The sequence below is a fragment of the Apus apus genome, chromosome 9, assembly GCF_020740795.1.
Source record: "Apus apus isolate bApuApu2 chromosome 9, bApuApu2.pri.cur, whole genome shotgun sequence".
Lineage (NCBI taxonomy): Eukaryota > Metazoa > Chordata > Aves > Apodiformes > Apodidae > Apus > Apus apus.
In genome coordinates this window covers 19,334,249-19,358,986 of record NC_067290.1, presented here as the reverse complement: position 1 = coordinate 19,358,986, position 24,738 = coordinate 19,334,249, and the positions used below count along the sequence as shown (strand labels likewise).

Genomic DNA, 24,738 nt, shown 5'->3' with positions numbered 1-24,738 from the left:
ATTCATGTCAACCCACTATCACTGCCAGATTCAGGGCCTCACATAAACCTTCATCTGATTTCATCCTCTCCAGATATGCAGAAATTTCATTTTAATTTTGTTGTGCAGCCACAAAAGTGAGTGCAAGTGCAAATGGACAGGCTCTTTGGAGGGTTTTGTCACTCACAATCAATGTCTTTGTGCACATCAGAGGAAAATAATCTATGGCTGAAAAGAACTTCATTAAAGGAAGAAATGACAAAATAGACTTTCAAGCCCAGTATTACAGTTTCATGAACCAGTTGATGCTCAATTAGTTCATGTGTTAAATGTGTTCAGTACTTACTACATTTGCATGGGGAAAAAATCTGTACTACTGTTCAGCAGAGCCTCAACTGGGTCATAGTTGAGAGACAGCTGAAAATTTACAGCTGACTGCACCAACAGAGGCTCAATTAATTCTCAGCTCCACTTTAATGAAATGAACATTGCCTCATTTGCATCCACAAACTACTAATGCTCAGATTTTAGCTGGCAAAATAGCTGTTACAACTGTGAAGTTCAAGCTCAGCCTTTCATGGCCAGCCTTTTGCTGTCCACACTGTCATACTATTCTCAGTTCCCTACTCTGACTTAAAAAATACAGATAAGCTGTCCCTTCTGCCACTGCACAGCAGCCTTTGGAGACAGAATGATTTACAGCCACCCAAGCCCAGGATCAGTGCATCTTGCCAGGCTGGAGGCTCTCAGGCTCTTCCCTTTGCTTGGGAGCAGCTTGCAATCTGCTTTGCTGCCACACTGGCCAGGCAGTCCTGACTGCTGATGAAGACTCATTTGGTGTCTCTGCACCTGGAAAGCTGATAGAATCTATCAAAATTGATGTTCTAATGATCAAATAGTTTTTTCTGGCATCAGTACTCAATAGAAGTTTTTGCTTCAACAATAGGAAAAAGGACTTATTAAATTTAAATCAACTGATTTAATACCTTTTGAAGTAATTCTGCCTTGGGACAAATGCTGTAGGTGTTCTGAGAGACAAATGGATCCCCTTTCTGAGGATGTGTGTATTTCCTGCTGTATAATGTACAATGCTCTATTTTGAGTTCTGTCTGGAAATGCAGCTTGACAAATTTCAGAGCTTGGCAAATGAGATAAAAAAAGAGAGAACAGAAAGTGGATTGTGAAAGCTGCTTCCATTTTACTGCTTTCCACCCTCTACATACTGATTTTATAGGTGGGAGAGACTTGATAAGCAGGGGGCTGGGAGAAACATCAAACAAACCAAAGGTTTGGGCTGCAAATAAATTGTATCAAACTGACTAGGTCGAAGGATTGACAGTGTCAGCCATCCCAGAATGAGCTTTATGCCTATGAGGTTCCAGGTCCCAGAGATAAGTGTGTAAAGGTTAGACAGGCAGATAGCAAGGACCCTGTCCTGGAGTCAGTGGAAGCAATTAGTTTCCCTGAGCTTTGGATGCTGCAATTTATTTCCTCCAGTTAAAGGCAAACCCCTGTCCCTGCTGATGCTCAGACAGGCTGGGCAGCAGAGGCTCTGCAGGCTGGTGCTGGGCTGTGCCTGGGACCTGCCTTCTCATCTGCTGGGGAGGTCCTTGAGCGGGGCACAAACGGGACTATAATTGGAAGAAAACAATTGGAACTGTTCCCCAACTGCTCCAATGAAAGCTTGTGTTCAGGCATAGGGATTAGAGACTTTTGGGGACCTATCACAGGGAGGAAGCATAATAGGCTCCAGCCCTTGTTGCTGGCCCAGGTGATGTCTAAACCAGAGAGCAAAGTGTGTGGTTCCTCAGTCATGTCCAAGCCAGCCTGGGGTCAGTCACGTCAGGAAGCCAGAACAGCTGCTGAGTAACATGCCAGTCAGACCTGAGAGTAACCCTGCAGCAGTGAGGGGCCCTGCTGCAGTGCAGTTCTCACTTTCAGGAGATGGCAACGTGTCTGTCTGGAAAACCTGTCAGGAAGCAGGGCCTTACCTGCTGCTTTAGTCTTCAGCAGAGCGGAGGGCCTGCTCGGTTCCCCCATCCCAACGCTGTTGCTGGCGACCACACGGAACTCGTACTCCACCCAAGGGCTCAAGTCAACCACTGTTGCCTTGTGAGTCCTGCCATTAATGACTTCAGGAACTAAAGCCAAAGTAAACATGTCAGTCAGGATGTGTTTTTGGAGTTTTTAATAGCGTATGCAAAAAATTCATCCAATTGCCCACCTGTTGCAACTGCCTGCCATCCCACTGAGAACGCAGTCCTTGTCTGAACACTGTAGATCTGGACTGGGCTGTTATTATCTATTCCAGACTTCCAGGATAACACAGCAGTAGTGCTAGAAATATGTTCAACTTCCACATCTTCTGGTGGACCTGGGGGGCCTGACATGATGAGCATTTTAAGATGAAGGTATTAGGAAGAGGAGATTCACTGCTGGGTTGGGTTGGGCAACTCCTACTTTCTCAAGCCAGTGGAATTATTCCTGGAGCTGCAGTTTCATACAAGCAGCACAATCTCTAAATGATGGCTTCATGCCTGTATGACATTTTTCTAATTAATGAGGGGTTTTGATTGAGGAAAATGAATGTCATTACATTACTAACATGAAAACCACAAAGAAGGAAATGATTTTTTTTTGTCTTACAGAGAAAGTTACCCAATGTGTCTTTTGTTGAACAATCCAATATTTTCAGAATCCCTGCTGAATTTAATCAAAACTGAGGTTTAAAAAGAATGCAAGATGGTGCCTTACACAGATTTCTGATCTCTCCCAGGGTTTAGAGGCTCTGCTTCCATCACAGCATTTCATTAGTTACTTGACCATTTCTCATATTATCTCCAAATAGTGGAAAATAAGCAGGTCTCTTGTTTGTTGTTTTTGTTTTTTTTTTCCTCAGGCTGTACAGTGCCCCAGAGATGCCCAGCCAGGGGCCAGTGGTAGCAGCCTGCTGTACCCATGCCCTGTCACACTGAGCTGTGTGGCCAGCAGAGTTCACCTTCCAAAGAGGCCATGGCAGAACTGAGCAGATCTCCTGGCTGAGCAGACACTGGGATCAAGCTGCCCAAAACCTCAAACCAATCTGGGGCCCAAAGGTACAAGATATATAGCATCTCACTATTGATATTCTAGGAATCATTTAAACAACAGCTGATGTTAAGAATTTCTAATTCCTCCAGAAGATTTATGTGTCTCCATTTAACAGACATACCTCTTACAATTATATCTACTGCTGCAGATTGACTGTCTAAAGTTGTTTGTACCATGCACACATATTTCCCAGAATGATGTAGCTGAATATTTCTTATCATCAAATCCCCAGTAGATTCCTGGAGATACAAAGAAAGTAAACTAATCACTCACAACATGCTTTCCATACTGGACATTTTTATAAATTGCTCAATATTAATAAAAAATTCAGCTTTTAAATTAAAATATTCATAGCTATCATCAGTTTCTTTCATGTGGACATTTTTATTATGGCTTCACAAATAACTCAGGCGCCTTTATGAAATTTAAGAAAGAAAAATAAATTGCTGCAGCCCTTGTAAAGAAACTGTGCTTTGCCATGCATAGAAACAGAGATGGAAGAATTATGATAAATATTTGTGTTGTCTTAAGACTGTGGCAACGAGTTTCATTAAGCACTAAGGAGTTTAAGGAACTTACTCTTCCAATTTTTTCAAAATGATCTTTTCCTCCATTAAAGTCGATTCTACTGCCATTGAATGACCATGTGAACACCACCTCAACAGAGGGGTCATGAGACACCTGGCATGGAAGGACTATGCTTTCTCCAACTGTTGCATCCATATTAGAAGGTGGAATAATAATTACAGTCCTTTCTGTGGAGACAAAAAAAAAATAATCTTTGTTATTAAAATGCTTGTAGAAATAGCAGCTCTTCAGTTAGTTTTGTACCATTTGTGAAATTATTTAAAATTGGCCCAAATCTTCCAGTGCCTGAAGGGGCTCCAGGAAAGCTGGAGAGGGACTTTTTACAAGGGCAGGGAGTGAGAGGACAAGGGGTTATAGATTAAAACTGGAAGAGGGAGATTTAAGTTGGACAATAGGAGGAAATTCTTCAGTAAGAGGGTGGTGAAACTGGGACAGGTTGCCCAGAGAAGCTGTGGCTGCCCCATCCCTGGCAGTGTTGAAGGGCAGGTTGGATGGGGCTTGGAGCAACCTGGGCTGGTGGGAGGTGTCCCTGCCCATGCGGGGGAGTGGGACTGGATGATATTTAAGATCAAGTCAAACCATTTTATGATTTTATGATACAGTGATGATTTCAGAACACTCCTATGTGTGTGCAGCACCAACCCGGGTGCTCTGTGTGCTCTGAGAGCTGGCAGACCTTAGAGCCAACATGCTAAATTACACACTCCTTCCTTTGTAGAGCCCATAGTCAACAGATACAATTTCAGCTCAAAAAGTGCAGACTTTATTGAGACTGTTAAAAATATGTTCTTCAAACTTGAAAATCTCTTCCAGGAAACTGCAGCAAAGGCAGAATCGCTGTTCATCTCCGCTTACTTTATCCATTGAGATCCTTAATCTATATTAATGTTAGAGGCAGTTTACTGCACAGCATTGCTTATGTTACAGCTTCACAGAAAATCTCTTCACAGACTGAAAAACTATTTATGTAATATTTTTTAACCCCTCACACTGAGAAATGAACTTGTAGCTCCTGCTAAGGGAAGTGGTAGCTCACTGAAGGGGAAATAGGTTTATAAGGCTTCACTTTTGTTGATATGACTGGCACTTAGATTAGAAATAACAGCCACTTTGTTGTAAGCAATTCCCTTGAATAAAGCTTTTGTGCATGAAAGTGTTATAAAATGTGAGATTTCAGAGGCAAATGAATCAAATGAGAGCAGAATCTATTAAAAAATATTAATATGCTCTGAAAATAACATGAGAGGAGGAGAAGAATATTTGCCCCAGCTGCACTAGTCTAGCATTTAGTCTGGCTTAACCCTACGTGTGAGAAATGTGCCTGAGAACTCAGGGGCTTGGTCTGTCTTGGTTCCAAAGGGCTGATGCACAACAGGTCATCCAACCCCTCCCCTTCAGACACACCTTTGTTCAGATGCTCACCAGCACTGCAGTAACTGGTCAGTCTGTGGGTACTAACAGGCAATGCAGGCTGCAACTTGTAGGACTTCTTCCCAGCCCCTCAGCTGTGCTGGGGGAGAGACTCGTGGCAGTGGGCAAGTGGAAACCAGGGAGAATGTTGCATCTCCTGCCAACCTTTTAAAATAAAACTAGGTCTCACTAGTGATATGCCTGTAGCAGGCACTGAGGAACACTTACCAAGGAAAAGAAGCAAGGAACTTGTCTGATTTTTATTGCTCTAGACAAATTAAGTGTGGGTTGTTTTCTGGTATGATCAAGAGTGTCAGAAGTTCTCACTGTGAGTTGGAGCTCAGACTCAGTACCTGCTTTCACAGATTTCTCTGCCTACTCTGATTTTTCTTCACAGCCATGTCAAACTGTCCTTGTGGCAGCTCCATCAGTTTGTCTGCAGTCAAGGACTGCAGAGAATTGAAGGCCTCAGATGACTGTCCTGAAGATACTCAATCATTAGGTTAGAGAAATCTCTTCCTTTCCTTGGAAGCAGTGTGGCAGAGGCAATAAATTCCTGATGATTCAAGGGCCATATTCCTGGTTGGCACAACTCCACTGATTTCAGCACATGCTGGCAAAGAACTTGGCTCCATAAATCTCAGATGAAGTAATTCCACTGTGAGGTACAGGTAACTTTTATAGAACAATGTTGAAAAGTATCTGGGAGCTACAGAGAACCCTCAAAAAGTTTCCTTTCCTTGCTTTTTTTGCCTGTGTTTCTTATTCTCCCAGCTGAAATAGAACTGCATGAATAACACTCTGAGGAGAGAAACTCTATTCCTTGCAAAAATGCTGTACATGTAAAAAGAAAAAAAAAATACCCTGGTATATGTTAAAAATTGTTCCTTTGAACAATATCCTTTGATCTGGGAATTCTGCTAAAACCCCAAATCAAGGCACTTACACCAGGGTTGAAATTCACCTTTTCTGCTTTAGTCCATTCAGCATTAATAAGACTTCACACCACTCCTGAATTTTCCATCTGCCAAGTGCTCCCTGTCCTTCAAATTCCTCTTGAACACACCTACCCTTCACGAGACTCATGTCATCACCTGCCACAAGACTTAATGCCACCTCACCCTGTAATTCCTGCTCCTCTGCACTGGTTGGTTGGTCACCAGGATTGATGCATTTTGCCTGTTCCACAATGCACTGTGTACAATTACAGCATGCTATAAATAAGTGAAATACTATAAATAAAATCAATTTGTTTCTACGGAAAGGTCAAAGTAAGACTAAGCAGGAATGATCCAGACAGGATTGCATAGAATTTGTAATCAGATCCAACAGTTACATTCTAAACCCCATGGAATACAAATGGAAAACAATGCTCTGTGTTTTGCAAGGCCTCCCAACACTCTCTGCTGTACAGGAAGGGCCATTAGCTCCTGATGGTTGTAATAAAACTGCCTGGGAATTTTTGGCAACTTTTCTTCATCAGAAGCTTCCAGTGATGTTATGGTTGCCTCATGAGACCTGTTATGTAATTTCTTGTGTCATTATTTTGATCACATCTTAAAAGAGATCAGAAAGAAGGTACATGCAATTCTGTTATAGGATGTTATTAGAAGGCATAAAAATTCCAGAAAGTATTCATCTGTTGAAACCAATGGAATGGCTCCTTAGGGAAAGGATAACTATTTTGGAAAAGAATGCACTCCATGGAAGCCTCCAATGAGCAGGTATTTTGGAATATCAGAACATAAAGGTTTCATCTTATTATACAACAAACCCCAAGAGCTGGATGCTGTTAACATCATGAGAAGTCTCCTTTCTTATTGGCATGAACGTATTTGCCTTCCCCAAATAAATACTGGAAACTGTCCTTTTGTGAATGGTACTGGGTTTGTGTGTGAAGTGTGGTTTTCTAGTACTGTGAGAAAACCAATCCATTTAATTATGGTATTATCATCCTCTTGTATCTCTTGTTCCAGCCTGCTCATCTCCAGAGATACCACTGAAGCAAAGTGCTTCACTTATGTGATATTTTCTGCTTCCTTCACGGGGTTGTCTTTAAGCCTTCCACCTTGAATACTTTTAAAAGCTTCTCAAAAGCTCTTGGTTCTACATTATCCATCCATCTTGCTTAGCAACTGCAGACATGCATTATATGCCAAATCCCATTCCAGAGGAGAAAATGGAGGAGATGTTGTGAGTGCTGGAGGTATAAAAAGACTTCTCACACAAAGAATAAACAACTCAATGAGCAGCAATAAACTTAATTTGCACATTAGATATGCTTTTCCAAGTTCTGACATTTCAGTTGAAAATAATGCTGAAGCAATGAGGCCTATAATTGAACAGCAAAAACTTCTCCAGAGGGGAAACAAAAACAAATGTTCCCTGCAAACAAGATCATTTTTATACCATGTTGTTACTCAGTGTTTTAATAAACTTCATAAATGCCAAACAAATTTCTTTTCTTTCACGTTTTAATGTGGTTTTCTCATATTGCTCCATCAGGATGTATGGATGTGGTATGTGAAATGGTGTATCACCTTAATGAAGGCAGAACTTCCTAGCCCCTCAAGTTCTTGGTTTATTCATTGCTAGCTATGCTGTAACACCCTCTGAGATCACACTGCATCAGTGCTAATTGCTCTTCCATAAGATGAGCCTGAGAAAGAGTTTTGCCAGCTGCAGTGGGCTGGGGAGCAGGTCGTGCCTGAGGCTACAGTAACCATGCTGAAGTCATTGACAACAGGAATATTAAGAAAAAAGACAGAGTTGCAAATTACATTTAATCATGTGCTCTTCTTATAACTGCAGACAGTGTTATTGTTAGATGTTCTGCAAAACTGATTAATATGCTTGCTATCATCTCAGAAGTTCCACTTTTTAATTTGTTCTCCTCATTTGAAATCAACAAATACAAATACTTTTAGTGCAAGCAGGGAGCTGCACTAGGGCACATCCCATCAGATCCCATCAGTCATTTTGTCTTGGAGGATGTAGGATCTGGCTTCTTACAATGACCCTGGTGGGACAGGCTCACACTGAAAGAAGCAAGTAACCTGCTTTTTCAGGAAGCAATGAAAGTTTTGTCTCATATGCATAATGGAGAAGAAAAGAGTAGTAATGTGAGAGGAGGATGTTCTTCATCCTCCCTTAAGGAGATCTGTTTAGTTACTTTAACCTGTAGCTAATGATTGAAAAGGTTTAATTAAGCCAAAATCTGATGTAAGAAATCATAAGTAAAAAAAATAAGTTCTGACAAAACAAAATAGTCTGAAACGACAGAAAATACCCTCATGGATCCCTTGTTTTAATACTAGTGCAGCAATTAGACTAGGGAAGGGCTGTGGAGGATGGCCTTTTAATATTCAGAACCAAAAGTCATGTGAAGGGCCAAAGAAGAGCTTTTGCTTGGCTCTGATGTGTTCTGGAGTGATTTACCAAGGGAGCACAGAGCAGCTGGGAAGGAGAGGAGTGGGTGGCTTCAGGATCTGCAGGAATGAAATGCATGCTACATATATCTGCCCTGTGCTGAAGAAAATAAACCCTCCTGATTTTCAGCTTACTTCATAACATCTTATTTCTTTTTGGCAACCCAGCTTTACAGTCTATTCTGCAGTCTCAGCTGTGATATAAATTGTAAATGAGCTGAATAAACTCCCCCAAGCACACTGCCTTGCTGCCCTTTCCAACTGGCTGCCCAGTGCCTGCAACAGTGCAGCCTAGAGCTGCAACTGGCCCTGCAGTGCCAAGATCATTACTCATGTGACTGCCTGTTCCTGTGGATATCTTGGGAGACCTCCTTGATAAACAAATTGATCATCTGAGTGGTGCAGTTAGGAGGCTTTCTTTGCTGCAGGCAGTGGAGAGCTCAGTTGCAGCTTTAAACTGCAGGTAACAACTTGTCAATACCAGTGCTGGTTGGCACAGGCTGGGACATTCCACTGGAAAAGGTACAGACCTCCTGATATTCATAAAGCACAAAAGAAATTAGTAAATTACCTTTCACAATCAGGCTCCCTGAATTCCTGGCCACTCCAAACTGATTTGTTGCTATACAGGTGTACAGCCCAGCATCTGCTTTGGTGATGTTGGAGAGCCTCAGACTGCCATCCTGCAGCAAGATGACCCTGGGGAAAACATACACACAAAAAAAGAATTAAAAAAGACTTATGTTGCAGGAACTGTAATAGAAATGCAATGCTACTCTTAATATTTAAATGCTTCCATTATACTACTTCTCTTCTCCTGCAAGTTGAATATGTATCAACCAATTTTCACCTCTGTTTATTATTGATCTGTATATTAGGAATGTTATATTGACATTCTGGAGTTGACCATTAACTTAGCTAACTGAGTTTCTTGCACAAAATTTAGTCTCAAGAGGAAGAAGGAAGATCCAACTTGTTCCCTAATTGTGCTATATTTTACCACAGGGGGCTTTTTCCTTTCAGCTCCCAATGCTCCTGTGCCATCCTAATGTTGGGACTGAGCCCAGCTGCCTGTGCAATTAGGTTGGGATTATTAAAAGGTATTAGCAGACAGGCTGAGATGCTGTGATGCCATCTGACAGGCCAAGGAGCCAAATCAAATCCATCGTTGTCTCACAGGGCCCTAAAATCACCTTATAAGTCACTATGTTGTTCAACACCAGTTTGCAGAGTATTGGTTAAGTCTTATTTAATAGTAATTTCAGGACAATTCCTGGGTCTTATGGACAAAATTAATTTCTAAGCTTGTTGCATGAGCACACTCCTTAGTGGGCATCAGGGAATCTACACCCAGCCAGGGAAGAGAAGCACCCAAATGCCACACTTCCTTACATCTGACACAAACCCAGCTGAAAGTCACAAATCCACAGGAAATCAGGCTTCATTCATTCTAGTGCTCCCAGAAGCACTTGCATTATTTTTTTATATTCCTCTTTTAATTGACATTTAAATCTAAGGCAAGAATCCTTTTATAAAAAGAAAACATCTAATTTGTGCATCACAGGGTGAGTATTTAATATTTATTACTAACAACATCAGATTGGATGCTGCAATGAATTATTAAAGGAAATGAACAATAACAAGAGCAGAAGTTGAGGCTGGCAGTAATATCAGAGCCATTAAACACACAAGAAACATCAGAGTGTCTTGCTGCTTTCCACTCTGGTATTTATAGGCTTGTAGCTCCATGTGTAACACACACCAGAGCTTGTTCTGCTTCCTGTCACACGCTCCCAGCCCCTCAGGTGATGAAGGGAAGCCCTAGACTTGGATTTCTGGTGGTTTCCTTGCTTACACCCCCCCCCACATTCCTGCCTCCCACTCCTGTCTGACCTTTCCCTGCTGAAAGATCTGCTCCTGAGCAGGGTAGGGGTCGATTTAGGAAGGAGGAAAGCTGAGAAGTCCCTGTGGTGCTGGGCACTCTGTCCCTGGGCTGCGGAACTGAGGGGGATTTAGGCTTGAATGAAAAATCTTTGTTTCCTTGGCAATAATCACCAGGTACTGCAGCAGGTTTTTTGCACACCATCTGTAGTACAATAAGAAAATAAGTTTGGGTTTAATAATCCATCATATATCTCTATTAAACTGGAAAGGAGCAAAACATGAAGCAACAAAGCATGCTCTCCAATATAATGATGCATCAACTAAAGGATGTTTTTCAGATAAGGAAGGATGAACAAGCATGAAAGAACAGAGCCTTTCTGCTGGCTTCAAGATGCTGTGCACCAGAACAAGAGCCTATGGGGGTGCCTCTCCCTCTCAGTATGGGGACACACCTGACCACAGGATTTCAAAGGCAGATTTAAATATGAAGAAACCTTTCCAAGTATTCCACTTCTGCCCCTGCAATTTTCTTTCCATTAACGATGCATTTCTCCACATTGGTTTTCACCAGCCCCAAGAAAACACCCTCATTAGGAACTGCTGGTGATAACATAGTTGATTCAATTGAGTGGTTAGTGAACATATGGTGGCTTCATCAGATAGTATCAAAAAATACTCAAGTGTAAATCAGCAAATGTTCAGAAATTGGGTACCTGAATAATAAGTTATAACAAGTCACTGCAAGGTCTTTCTCACCATCAAATTTTGATGCCCTGTTATCTTTACTGCAGTTGCACCTGAAAGCTCTAAGGTACAAACTGGCAAGAAAAAAACCAACAAAAATCTCAGTCATCAAAAGTTCCCAGTGTCAGAAAATACATGGAAAAAACCAGTCTGTAAAATCACAGATGAATAAAAGGGAGAATCTTTGAATTCCCAGGCTCGTGCTGAGCCCCCGATGGATTTCTGGCTAGGACTTCCCACTGAAGTTTAGTCCTCTCCTGCTCTGATTTATTTATTTTTTTCCTGTATTCCTCATTAGGAATTGAGACATGAATAATTCCCAGCTTCCTGGTTTATCCACTAAGTTGGGTTTGTACCCACTCAAGAGCTGATGAGGTTGTGTCTGATCTGAAGAACTGCTGCTCTGAAACAGCCTTTCAGCATCTGGGCAGGCTGAGGATGGAGTAGCTCTTCCTGTGGATCAAAGCAGAGCTTAGCAAAGAGAAACCATCAGCTAATAAAAGCTTCAGAGTTGTTTGAAACAGAGGTCACACCACCTAAAGACAATTAGGGAGCTAGCAGTAAATAAGATACTCAGGCAGAATTTATGTAAAGACACAATTACTACAGAGTAATTAGTTAGCAAGGAAGGGAATTAAAGGGAAAAAAAAAATAGAGTAATTTCCAGCTGTACTGAGATCTGTGTTGGGAGAAGGATGAGAGTATAGCAGAGAATCAAGGTGGTGCATTTCAAATGCAAGAAAAACAAAGCCATGTGAAACACTGACCCACTTGCCATGAACAGCAAAGTTGCCATAAACTTCCTCAGAGCCACGACTTTCCACCATCAGAGGGTTCAGAGGGGCTGCACTTTATCCTCTTCTATTTGTCTTGCAAATAATGGGACAGTGATTCTGAAAGCAATGGGAATATTTCCTTTAATGGGCTTTGGATCAAGCTCCCACAAAGGATTGAAAAAGAAGCTGTGAAACATGTCTCACCTGCTGAAAGGCTTGCTGAAAACCATTACTTCTCACAGCATTTTAGACTGTGTGAAGCCTAGAGATAATATTTCTCAGCATTTGCATCAGGAAATGAGGTAATTCCAAGTAGTGCAACAAGGCAGGAAAGTTTAACTTGCCCAATATAAGACAGGTAGAATATTTTGTCTACCAGGAAAAATGGACTTCCCTCAATAAATAAATGAGTGCCTGTCGAGGGACAAAAATTAAAGGATCTGAAGCAGATCTGATAAATGCATCCCTGTGAAAGGAGGAGGAGAAGGAAGAATGAAATGAGCTCCTCAGGACACAGGTGTTCATAAAGCCCTGCTGTAGTGCGGGATTGCTTAAGCATAAGCCTGACTCTAAACTGGCATTTCTGATTTACCAAATGCTTCAGTTCTTACCAGACTAGTGCTGATGCTTGTGTTCCTGCCTGAATAACACAGGTGCTGCCTCTGGGTAAATAGCTCAATTAAGCAAAGTTGCTATGAGGAAGAGATGAAAATCCAGTTACATGAATCCATATGAAGTTCCTGCACACAAAGGCTAATGAGAAATACCCAGAAATATCATTCCTTATCTAACACCTGGGAACTTACCCTACAAAAAGATGGATATGTGGGATGCAGTTCATTTCATGTAGATCACAGGAACATAAGACAGCTATTAAAGCCCTTTTCAGAGCCACTTGAGCCCATTTTCCAGCTGCAGGATGCCCACGGTGAGGGCTAGGGCAGGGGAGGGATGCAGCAGCAGGTACCACAGCCCCTTCCCAGCACCAAGGGTTTGGATCTAGAAAGAGTGCCTTTTTACCTAGGATTAAACCTGCCTTCAGCAATTAATCCAAAGCCCCTTGAGCCTCTGCAAACCTTTAGCCCCACAACTGTCTGTGATAAATTTTCCTCTGGTTTATTTACATGTAGCGTAACTTCCTTTTGTTTGTTTTTAATCTACTCATTCCACTGGATTGATCCACGTCCTTGTCCTCTCCCAGTGACTCCATCAGTGTCCAAGAGGAGCATTATGTGCAGCAAGGGAAAACAAACACCCTACCGAGATCTGCTGGAGTCAAAACTCTTCCTAATGCTCAAAAAAGAAGAGTTTGCAATGTTCCTACAAGAAGACATGAGACTGGGAAGGAGTGAGAGCTCATTAAAATTGTCACACATACTTTTTAAGTAAAGAGCTGGAGAAATGAAGCAGGGATGATAGATACAGCTTTTAATTAAACAGGCCAAACAAACCATCTCCGAAAGTGTTGTCTCATGTGAAAAATGATTGTTGATGGCTATTTGCTTTGATCTTAAGAGCATGAAAGAATAATATGTATTTAACAAAGGCTGATAGAAAAACAAAATCTGAAAGAAGAAAAAGGTGTCAACTCATTAGATTTTAAAGCCCAGCAGAGGTAATTTTTGTATACTTCTGCCTTGTTCAGCCAATCTGTTTGAAAGAGAAGGGGGACTTTCATTCATGGGTGTGAGCTGCATTAATGTCTTTGAAATCCCCATCAAAATGGGTTGAGCTGGACTGGCGAGAAACTGGAGGCGAATCAAGCCTCCTTCTGCAGGTTTCTGCAGTGCCAGTAGGGCAGCTATCTCTTCAAGGGCATAACATAATTCCTTTCAAAAGAAAGTAACCCTGATGCTTAATGTAAAGATTCACTCTTCTCCTGTCTGCCTCTAACATCAAGTGTCTGACACCTCATAATGTCATTGAAGTCATCATCATAGCACTGTGCAGATAAAAAGGGTATGCTGGATCTGATGAAATCAGAGGGAAAGTAATTTTTATTATCTGAGAAATCCTATTTGAAACCATGTCTTCTCCGTCTCATTTTACTGCTCAAGAGCAAAAACATTCTTGCTTTCACAGGCTATGAAAAGATAGATTGTTTATAAATTCCTTCAGATATGCTGGCAGACATTGAGACAATAACTGACTCCTCTAATTTAAGAAAGACTGAGAAGCAAAGGAGAGGCTGAATTAAAAAGTACAAGAGGAAGTAAGTGAGGAACAGAAACAGCAGCACAGCTCTCAAGTGACTCAGAATTCCTAGTGATTTATGCAGGTGTAAATGTGAGTAAAGTTTGACTGAGTGAATGAATTGTACCTGCTGACGACAGCTCTGGTATTTGTGAAAAGGTCCCACTGAGTCCCATCTGAGATCCAACTGTCTGCATTGTATGGCAATGCTCTTTGTACCTGTTTATCCTTTTCTGAGCCTAATTTGAATGCTAATAGTATTGCCACTTCATAAACTATGCTTAAAAGAAGATTGACAGACAATTAATTGGAAATAAAATAAACAGCATTAAACTCTGTGTTAACTATTTGGATCAAAACAAAATTAGACAATCTAACTGAATAGCCTTGTTAAAATATTGTCCTTGCTTCTTGCTATTGCCTAAAATTGCCCTCTGTTCCTAAAAAGGAACAGTATTTTCGCCTTGAATCTCTGCAATTTGGGACCACAAATACTTATTTTATGTAAATATACACAGGGACCTGAACTGGGTTCTGCTCCCTCACAAAGCTGCCAGACACACGTATTTTCAGGAGGTGGTACTCCCTTCAATATCAAGTAGCAAAAGTTGTTTTACCCTGTTTTTAACGTACTCAAGTACTAAATGTGAGGCAGATGGTCTCAGGCAATGACCAAAGAGAAAAGTGACAAAAATACCATGTCTGTAGAGATGTGTCTCAATCTATTATAGTAATATCTCTCCAAGCTGGCAGCCAGGGAACACTGGGCAACAGCACCTCTATGTGCATGGGAAAGACAGACATGCCAACCAACTAATTCAGTGACAAAACAAAGCAAGCAACCCCCCAAATATATTGCTTGCCATGTTTTAATCCTTTCAGCTAAGTCCTTGTTTTAAGGTGCTCGTGAGCCTGTTCATCCTCAGCCTGCTGAGTCTTCTCCCACACAGAGAACTTGGTGTTGTGTGATGTTCACAAGATCCGGCCCATTTCTGGCTCTTCTCTTCCCTGTGTCTTTGTGCTATTTCAAATCTGCATCTAACCCTTGGATGTCATGAGAGGCCAGAGACAGTATAACCCTGGACGGGACACCTTAGCATGTCCAGGCAAAGAGAAAGGTGTCTTGGTTATTAGTCTGCCTCCTGCACAGGACATAATGAAACACTGTGTTTATGGAGCCATTTGTTGATTAGTCTGAACGTTCAGAGCAGAAAAAAAATACAGTGATAAAGCAGCACACTGGAAAGGAAAGGAAAAGGAGCCAGACTTTGTGAAATTCTGTGGTAAGAATCCAGGTAGAAAATGAACTGAACTGCCAGAGAAAAATGTTGCAGGTTTTTTTCTATTTGTCAACAAATTCTGCTGTTTTTATGAAATCTTTACAATTCTGGTACATCAGAGAACAGTTCTTTTAGCACAAGATGGTATGCCCACACTACTAGTGTTCAATCTAATTGCACCATTAATCATTATTTTGATGATTCAGATATTATTAGGAGTTCAGACACAGCCATTCATACGACCAAATTCACTCCAGATGTAAAACAAAACCCTTAATATGGAACTTAAGTAGAATTTAAACAGTACATAAGGCCCTGAATTACCCTCTGCGTGGGAGTTTAATTCACTTACAAGAATCTTTTTCCCTATCTGCTTGTCAGAACATATTTCAGAAATAGAAGTACAATAAAACCTGGTGTTAACTTTAAAGTATCCTGTGTATACAACAAGTAAGTGAGCCCAGGCACACAGCGTGGTGCTGGCTTGCTCTCAGGAACCCTGGGCAGCACATTCAGGTGCACACAGACATAACACACTGCAGTAGGTATGTTCTAATGTTGGACTGATTCATTTTTAACTATCAAATCAGGAAAGGGATTTTTTAATGAATCATTCAAATTTCCTAGCTCAGGTAAGCAATCTCCAGGCCAGAAAAAAAGCAAAGGTTCAAAATCCCGATTTTCTTCCACCGAGGAGCTGGCTGGGCTACCTGTTGGCTTGTAGGAAAGCCTGGGGCAACCCTCCCTGGGCTACTGAATTTATGCATAATTTGAGTGATTGTGATAGGGAAGCTATGTGGTTCACTAAAGCCTCAGACCCACATCCTCACTCAAATTATCACCAAGCATAGAAATTTCATGTCTTGATGTGTGAGAAATAATCTAGCACTTGGGTGAATCCCTTAAGTGGTATCCTCCTTTCACTGAAAATTGAAAAGCTTTTTAGTTCTCATAGAATGTAAATGAAAATATCAGTATTTATTTATAATAAAACCCCATGGCTGAACCAAAGTTGTTAGTTTACCCCACAAATGCTTCCTGTTGGCCAAGCATTAGCCACATTCTCAAGGTGCTGCTTCTACTTTTTTGCTCACACAACCTTTCATGCCCAAAATGATCCAGAAACTCCTCCCTAGAAGACTTTGCTCCTCACGCCTACAGCATGACTGGCAACAGCCCCTGTGCCTGTTCATGGATATTGCTCTTTTTACATCACCTCCCCAACATATCCTGACCTGTCTGATACCTCTAACATTACTCCTAGGTTGAACACTTTTGGGATCACAAACTATCTTTCATTTGCTGTTTGTGCCTCCCGTTTTTGGCAACCCACACCAGAGCAGTGCAACAGTAATGATGTGCATGGCAGTACAACCTGGAATAGAAGAGAAGCACAGAAGGTTGAGTTCTCTCATTATTTTTTGTGCTAATCTCCTAATTAGGCACCTTGATTCACAGCCTGCTGAAGTCAATGGAAAATCTCCAATGAGATTAGCTGCCTTTGGATCAAATCCTGAGCATCAATCAGGATATGTGCATGAAGCAGGGACAAAATATGAAGTGAAAGGTAGAGAGGGCACAACACTGACATGCACTGGGGTTTAGTTTATTGCAACTCCATATGACAGGGAAGAGTGACAGATTGCTTGGGACATCTCAGCATGCAGGACAGCCTCTCAGAAAGGCTCACCTTAACAAGGTTCCCAGGAGTTGAGTAGGAACAATTTAAAATTGTATTAAAGAGGTGTCATACAGAAGGGAAACTGTAATAAATCCAGCCTCATGCAGGCTGTCATTCCTTCTGATACGTGAGAACATATGGTTCATTTGCTTACTTGATGCTCACGCTATCTGATGTGCTAAACACTATTGCATTAAGTAGTCAGTAATACAGAATGAAATTAGGTTTATTGGCTTGCTCCCTTATGAAGCTCTCTAAGGAGGGAGAAAAGAAAGAAAAAGCTCTTTTCTTATGTCTTCAACTGCACTAGTATTCTCTGTCTGCTGCCTACCAGTGTTTTGTTGGGTCAAGTAGCAACGGGGGTCCCCTTCTGCCTTCTCATTACTCTGCAGTGGATTGACTTCAAATGGAAAGATAACTGAGGAAGTAGAAAGGGGAAAAACAAAGTAAAATATGATTAAGAAGAAAAATAAGATATTGTCTTTTTCTTCCCCTCAGCTGTGTTCATTCTTCCTTCTCCTTGTATCCCCCTCCTCATCTTTCACTCACGTTCTTCCTACTCCCCTGCCTTTTCTCAGCTCAGGGGAGAAGACAGAAATATCTGGAAACATGGAGAATATACAGAAGGAAGGACTGGAGGTACTTCAGGTCAGTCTGAGGCACTGTCTGGCCACCCTTTGGCTGTAAAACTTTTCTTATGCCAATACCATTAGTTTTGCTGGATCACCAAACATTTCTGCTCACAGGTACTCACTCTCCAGTGAGCATTGCCATGTTTCATGCTCCTCCTGGATTCAATTACATTATTCAGAAGGAAGCATGAGCAAATGCTTGCACACTGATGCCTACAACAAATGCTGGAAACAGAAAAATCCCACTACTGTTAGCAAATAAATATTCAAGAAATGTATTCTAGCTGCCTTCACTAGTCTTTTGCAATGCCCTCTTCTCTGCTCCCTTTCATATAAGAAACTGAGATGATTGTAATCTGAGCATAAGATACTTGTAGCTAGAACACAAAACACTACTTGCAGCTCTCAGCATTCCCTTGGGAAAGGTGTAAGAATGGGTTTTATCTGGTTAGCTCAGAGTATCTAGCTGTAGTGTGGCCTGAGAGATGAAAAACCAAAGGAAATCCATACAGCAAACTTTTTTGTTTGTTTGTTTTCATGACTTAATATGTCAGTTCAGACCAACCACCAGGCAGGTAAATTCCTGCCTTTGATTTCTGTCAATCTATGTGTTAGCAAGGAATGGAACTGAAGTGATTAATTAAACTGAGCAGATATGGAATCAATTCCATTGGTTCCCTAAGCAAAGCCAGAATTTCACTGAGATAAGCTTCATTTGTATTCATGCTGACTTCCTGCGATGGTGTTGGAGATAGCTGGAATTGCTCTGATTGCTGATGCCCACACTTCAAGTGCTCTATTTAAAAACTAAATAAGAAATGAACTTCTTTACAAGCACACAGACACTGATAAGATAGAAAGGTTAAGGCAAATCATCAAAGCTAGGCAAAGCTTCTTGTGGTAGAATAGCAAGAAGGATAAAAATGGAGAAACACCTAATCCAGGCTTCAAAAACCAGACTTAAACAATAAAATAATAGTAATAATAATATCCCATTGCTATTCACCTAGCTACCTTGCTGTAGAAAGCTGTGAACAGAATGGTAAGTGCTGGAACAGCATAAGAATATATGTTCCATGTGAGACTTGCTACCAGCATACAAATGTCCACACTACATTTATCTGCAAACAGGGGGTGCAGGAAGCAGGGTGGCACTGAGCAGCACAACAAGCAAAGCTTCTCTGCCTCAGCTACTCATCAGGTCTGACTTCAACACAGAGAGGGTTTTGTTGGTTTTTTTTCAGACAGTGGGAATAGGTTCCATTTCCCTCAATTTTGCTCATGTAAAATTTAGGCATCTCTTTTGAAATGGAGCTAGCTGCCAAGAAAAAAGTAAAGGACTACCTGAGACCGCATTTTGACTTCAGCTAAATAAAAGTTAAGTGACATCAATCTCCTCTTTTGTTAATAGAGTAGTGCAAATTTTGGAATTTTCAATCCATTTTGTCTTGATTCCTCCCCAAGCAGATTTTTTTTTTTTTTTTTTTTAAGATAACAGATATTCTGAAAGGTTTCAGTACAAGCTAAACAAACAGTGTTGACATTCTGGTAATTGAAATGTTTCATTGAAATTTGTTGAACTGCCCTGACACATTTCTTTTCTAACTGATTCAAGCTGAAATGCTATTTCACAGTACAGTATGTTTTGTATGCTGCATTTCCTCAGTGGATTGAGGACTTCTCTAGTTTACCAATTAATTGCCTTTATTTTTTTAACTCCCTATTTCTCTAAATCCAGTCACAAGAAGAAAAAAGGTTTTTCCCAAACAACAACAGAAAAGTTTTAAATGTTCATGGGTTTGGAATCTGCCTCTAAAGAGTGGAGCAGCAGCAGCAAGGCAGGAGCAGATGGTGGCTGTGAGTGCTCAGAGGGCTGTACCAGAACGGTCCTGCCCAGGAGACTGATGGAGCAATTCAGATGCAGCAACACACCCACCAGCAGCCCAGCCCTCCAGTTAATGAAACCTGCTGGGCCCTCACCTTGCACGGGGGAGCAGGGGAATCTTCTGGAGATTGAGGCTGCAAGGGGCAGCTGTAAGACCCCAGTAATTAACAGAAAATTCTCCTCTCCCCCTGCCCATAGCATCAGACATCTCCAGTCACAACATCTGCTCACTTTTCTCTGCATAAGGTTGTTGAAAGACAGCTTTTCATTTTGCTGCTCAGTCATTCCCCCATGGTTCCTTTGAGAAATGGCAATAACTTGAGTGCAAAACACAAGGAACAAGTGTGGCAGGAAGGGAGAATTTACCACATAGAGCAGCTTTTTTATGGCAGAGAATCAATTACCATCTTTCACAGGGATGTCACTGAACTGTGTCCTACAAGTACGTCTAGGAGCCAACAAGTATTGAGCATATTTTATTGACCCCTAAACATACTTCTTGTCCAGAAAAGGATTTAAATTATGAATATTTGCTTATTACTGATTATTAATGCATGGAAAGTGCTGTATATAACTAATGCATTCTTCCAGCCTACCTTGTCTCTTGGTTTTCCCTCAGCTCTCCTCATTTAAATTCTGAGTGGAGTGACTCACATATGTTTATACACACTCACTACAGCCTTTGGGGATCCCCAGCTCATGGTGAGGGAATAGCACCTCTCTCTGGTAAAGCAAAAGGGGCTCCAGTTCCCATTTATGAAAATGCTTAAATCAAAAAGAATTTTTATAAAATGTTTTCCATGAGGGTCCTGATCCTGAATCTATTGAACGAGATAACAAGACTTACATTTATGATGAGTGTCTAGACTTGCAAATTTGCTTTATTTAATACATGAATTGTTCCCTTCTACTCCTTCTTTTCAACTTTTCCTCAGTGGCCACGTGAAATGATAGAAGTGAGATGAAGAAAACTCCCACTGCACTTACTGAGAATATATGACACACATGAAAGTAGCTCATATCTGTGTCAAACTCCAAAGGGTGGGAGTTCAGAGCATGAAGCTTATCCTTTTTCTTTGCTGCATTTTGTTTCTACATTTAGCTAAGATCCACACCACGTGCCAGGAAAAAATTGTGCACTTGGCAAAGGGCAAACAAATCTTTTCAAACAGTTGCCCATTGGACAAGAGGTATTGCTCCAGAAAGCCCATTTCTCAGGAATTTGATCCAAATTCTTTTTGCCCAAAAGAAAACCTGAAGCTGTACTGCTAGATGATCCAGAGAAAGTGACTGGGCAGATCACATCAAGAGAGAGCAGGTAAAATGAGCTAGGATTAGCCAACTGTGGCATTTCTTATGAATTCCTGAGCTGATAACCTTGAATGCCCTCTCTAAGGTGGCCAGCAGCATGAATCAAAGGTAAATCCCACTGCTCAGGGGGGTGAACCACGTGAATGAGGCTGGAATTCAGCTATTTCTGAAAACTGTGAAAGAACACTCAGTGCAGAGGGGACACTGGAGTGGGAACAGTAAGCAGACCTGGAACAGGTAATGTTCAGGCTTTGTTTTACTATAGAAAAATTTACTGATTTGGGAAATTTTGGAAGGACTTAGTGTATGTTTCAATTGCAATGAACAATTCTACATCAATCAAGGCATCCAAGCTCTGCATTTGATGCAACAGAGAACATGGAAGAGACAAGTGGGGCTGGAGGAAACTGGGCCCTGCAAAAGGGGCTGATGACCTTCCCTGCTGGACCATGACAACAGATTCAGATTATGCTTCAGACTCAGGAAACATTAAGATATTTTCCAAACAGCTGGGGCCCAAATACTGCAGCTTGGTAAACTTAAAAAGGCTCAAAAAACCCCTCAGAGGAAATGAAATGAAAAACACTTCATGATGCTTTTATGAATATGGATAGTCTACTAATTAGCTCTTCCTAGTTAGCAGACTCCTCTTTATATACTTACAAACTAACATCAATATAAAGCAGTGTTATCTTTTCATATTAAAAACTGAGATGATCAGAGAGAGCAGTGACCTTGCAGGCATGAGTATCAAGAATAAACTATCATCCTGAGTGAAAGAAAGAAGGTCAAAAAGAAAGAATACCCTTTCCCCTTAGGGTGGAATAGGTCTAGTTGCACTATTTCTGTAACAAAAGATTGAATTTGTCTAAATCATCCTGAAGGACCCATGTGATCTGACTTATTTAGCAACGTGTCCATTACAGTTTTGCTGTCAGAACTATAAGGGATTGGTATTTCTTTTTTTCTTTTTTCTTTTTTTTTTTTTTCCCAGCATTTATAACCAGGACAAGTATTTTTATTTCTTTTTAATAAAAAAAAAAAAAGACAAGTAAAAAAGTCCAGAGAGATTATAAATGCTGCATAATAAAATGAGAGCAGAAATATGGAAAGCTTGAGTTAAAATAGTTAATCTGTCTGAGATGTGTCAGGGTTTAATCATATATAGAGAGAAAAGCAGAGCAGACTCCTCTTTTTTATGAGCAAAGATACAAACCATTTTAGTACTTTAATTAGCTGTGTACTTTAATTACAACCACACAAATCCTTATTTTATGTTCTATTTTCTGTCACAAAGGTCTCTAGAAAAATACTGTATAGATGAGGTTTTTTATCTTCTTTAAAACTGTGTCATTAGCTATTTTGTCCTTTAATAATCAAAAAGCCCCATAAATTCTACATTGCACCAGTGAACAGACTGGTAATGATGTTGTGCACATGGAGAGTTTAAACACTTTCTTCTTTTGCCTGAGTGCAAATCCTGCTCCTTTTGTTTACTTGTACTAAGCAGCAGAAGGCCTTCTGGGATGCTGAAAAAGTACAGCATGCTTATAATTATTGTAAGTAAATTAATACAGAAGCACAAGTAAATACTGTATGCAGTATGTACATATTTTTTATAAGCAAATCAGATGGGGAATATCAGAGAACTACAACCTCAAGATCTAGGCTTGAGTCAAGTGTTTATATTGTGAGTTTCAAACAGTGCTCTCCTCGTTCCTGTTCTCATCAATGTCAGAAAATCCAGAGATGACCTGTGGCAAACCATATACCAAGCAAGTTTTCTGCCTGCTGTAGGGAGAGGCTGCATCTAATAGGAATGAACAGGCACTTCTGCAGTTAAAACACAAAATGAAACTGTCATTTGTGAAAGAGGGGGAATAATTGGAAAGTTCTCCATGCCCCGTGGCATGGATTGCTCACCCAGATTTTCCTGTTCCATTGTGAGTACCCGTGTGAAATATTTCTCAGGTTTGCACATTTCTTTCACATTTTCTTCTCAGATTTATTTTTATCTGTATGATATATTACTGTAGTATGGGATAGAGAAATATTTCTTTGTCTCACAGTTTTGGATAATGTTGTTTTAATGGTTCATAGTTAAGTCTTATGCAACCCAAACTAACCTTGAGAAACTTGTTCTGTGTGCAAAACCTGGTGTTCAATTTCCAGAGCTTTATGAATTACTGATTCTGTTCTCAGTCTTTATAAACAATAATGTTATAAAAGAGTGTTGCTGTTGTATTTGTGGACTGAAAGAGGTGCTCAGGAAGATTAGTTCTTAGATTCTGTTGCCCATTTAATCCATCTACATCTGTATATGGAAACATCATCACAGCTGTATGTTCTGTATACTATTCACAACTTCAGTCAGTACGCTGCTTTTGATTTTAGTGCTTTACCATTTCATTGATGTTAGCATGCATTAATGTAGATGGTTTGTGACAAGGCACAAATAAGTGATTAGCTATCACAGACAAAACCTCAGTAAAACCCTGCTGAAGACCATGCAGCCCCACACCAGCTTGTGAGGGAGTGTACCAGTATGCCAGCCCAGGGGCTAAATCCTGCCTGAAAAGAAGAGACAGAGAATATGCAGGCTGATTAAGCTAGGGGTTATTGCACAACCTGTACAGCTCCGAAGCAATTATGCCACAGCCTGGGGGTATGTTCTGCTTCCCTGAAGCCTCTGCCGATGTCTCCTACGTGAAGCTGATTCACTCAGGCTTTGTGTGTGGTAAAGTCAGCTCTGATAGGGCTGCAGTGCATTAACTGCTGATGAGCACAAATGCATGTATCACACAATTACCCACACGGAGCCGGCTGGGCTTTGTTCTCAACCATCTTTGCCTCTGCAGGTCTGTATGGCCGCTGCTAAAGACAAACAGGCCTCTGGCATCAAAGATTTCCATCAATGAGCTGTCAAAAGCAGGGCTCAGCCAGCTGTGTTTCAGGGATGTTTAAATCATCTGATTAAAATAGAGAACATCCAACAATCCAGCAACTGGTTCAGGATGTTACCTTTTGCTCTGGTGCAGAACCTCTGAGCCCTTCCTCCAGTTAATAACTGCTCTGGGAGAAGCGCTCGGTTTGCAGCCAATCGTAACTTCACCTCCAACTTGAGCAACAGACACTTTTTTCACAGGATTTTTGGAAAAATCGGGTGCTGCAGCTAAAGATAGAGAAGGAAGAAGAAAGGAGAGCAGAATGATAAGCAGCTGACAAGTTAGCAAATGAACTTGCTAAATTCTTCAAGTTATACAGGTAGATCCAATAATCACTTTGCTGTTGAGGTTTCTGGAAAAGTAGGTACAGCAAAGGTGAAAGAATGGAATTAATTTTATCTTATTTATGTTATTTCTATCTAAACTGTCTATCTAGGAACTGTCTGCTTTGACAATCTTTCCTTAGGGTTATCCGCAATGAAGAATGAGGTTCCTGAGATGTCAGCAGGATTAAAATCACACTCCTGATCCCAGTCACGTGTGTTCCTCTGCAGAGTTTAGAGTCTGCAATTACAAACAACACAGTTTTTCTGTCCATGTGGAAATGTGTTATTGTCTGTCCAGTAATTAATGTGAAAATTCACTCTTAGAGAAGGAGAAAACAAAATCTATACAACAGTTAGGTGCTCTTCAAGTCTGTTTCACTACTTGTTGGCTGTTGAACAAATTTTATATTTGGATATCTATACAAATATTCTTTATAATACATGAAAAAAATCGATTTTATGTACATCTATGGTAATAGTTAAAGAGATTATTTGCTTTATATACATATTTGCCATATGTTCTTTGTTTATAGTTAAAACTATTCTTGCCCCTTTCTGAAACCAAGTTGTAAAAACTGCAGAATAC

The 24,738-nt window shown here is 40.8% G+C and overlaps 1 protein-coding gene across 7 annotated transcripts in view; it reads right to left on the bottom strand.

Moving 5' to 3' along the window:
• Positions 1–24,738, bottom strand: part of CNTN6 (contactin 6) — a 107,056-nt gene that overhangs the window by 11,388 nt on the left and 70,930 nt on the right. For all 7 annotated transcript variants that reach the window (XR_007890361.1, XM_051627805.1, XM_051627806.1 and 4 more), the window contains 6 exons: positions 23,903–24,053; positions 9,067–9,194; positions 3,649–3,824; positions 3,191–3,308; positions 2,204–2,362; positions 1,971–2,120 (listed from right to left, as the gene is read on the bottom strand). Coding sequence is in view for 6 of the 7 variants with exons in the window: in XM_051627805.1 (XP_051483765.1) it covers positions 1,971–2,120; positions 2,204–2,362; positions 3,191–3,308; positions 3,649–3,824; positions 9,067–9,194; positions 23,903–24,053 (882 nt within the window). In the remaining variant the exon portion in view is untranslated. The remainder of the gene's footprint in view (positions 1–1,970; positions 2,121–2,203; positions 2,363–3,190; positions 3,309–3,648; positions 3,825–9,066; positions 9,195–23,902; positions 24,054–24,738) is intronic.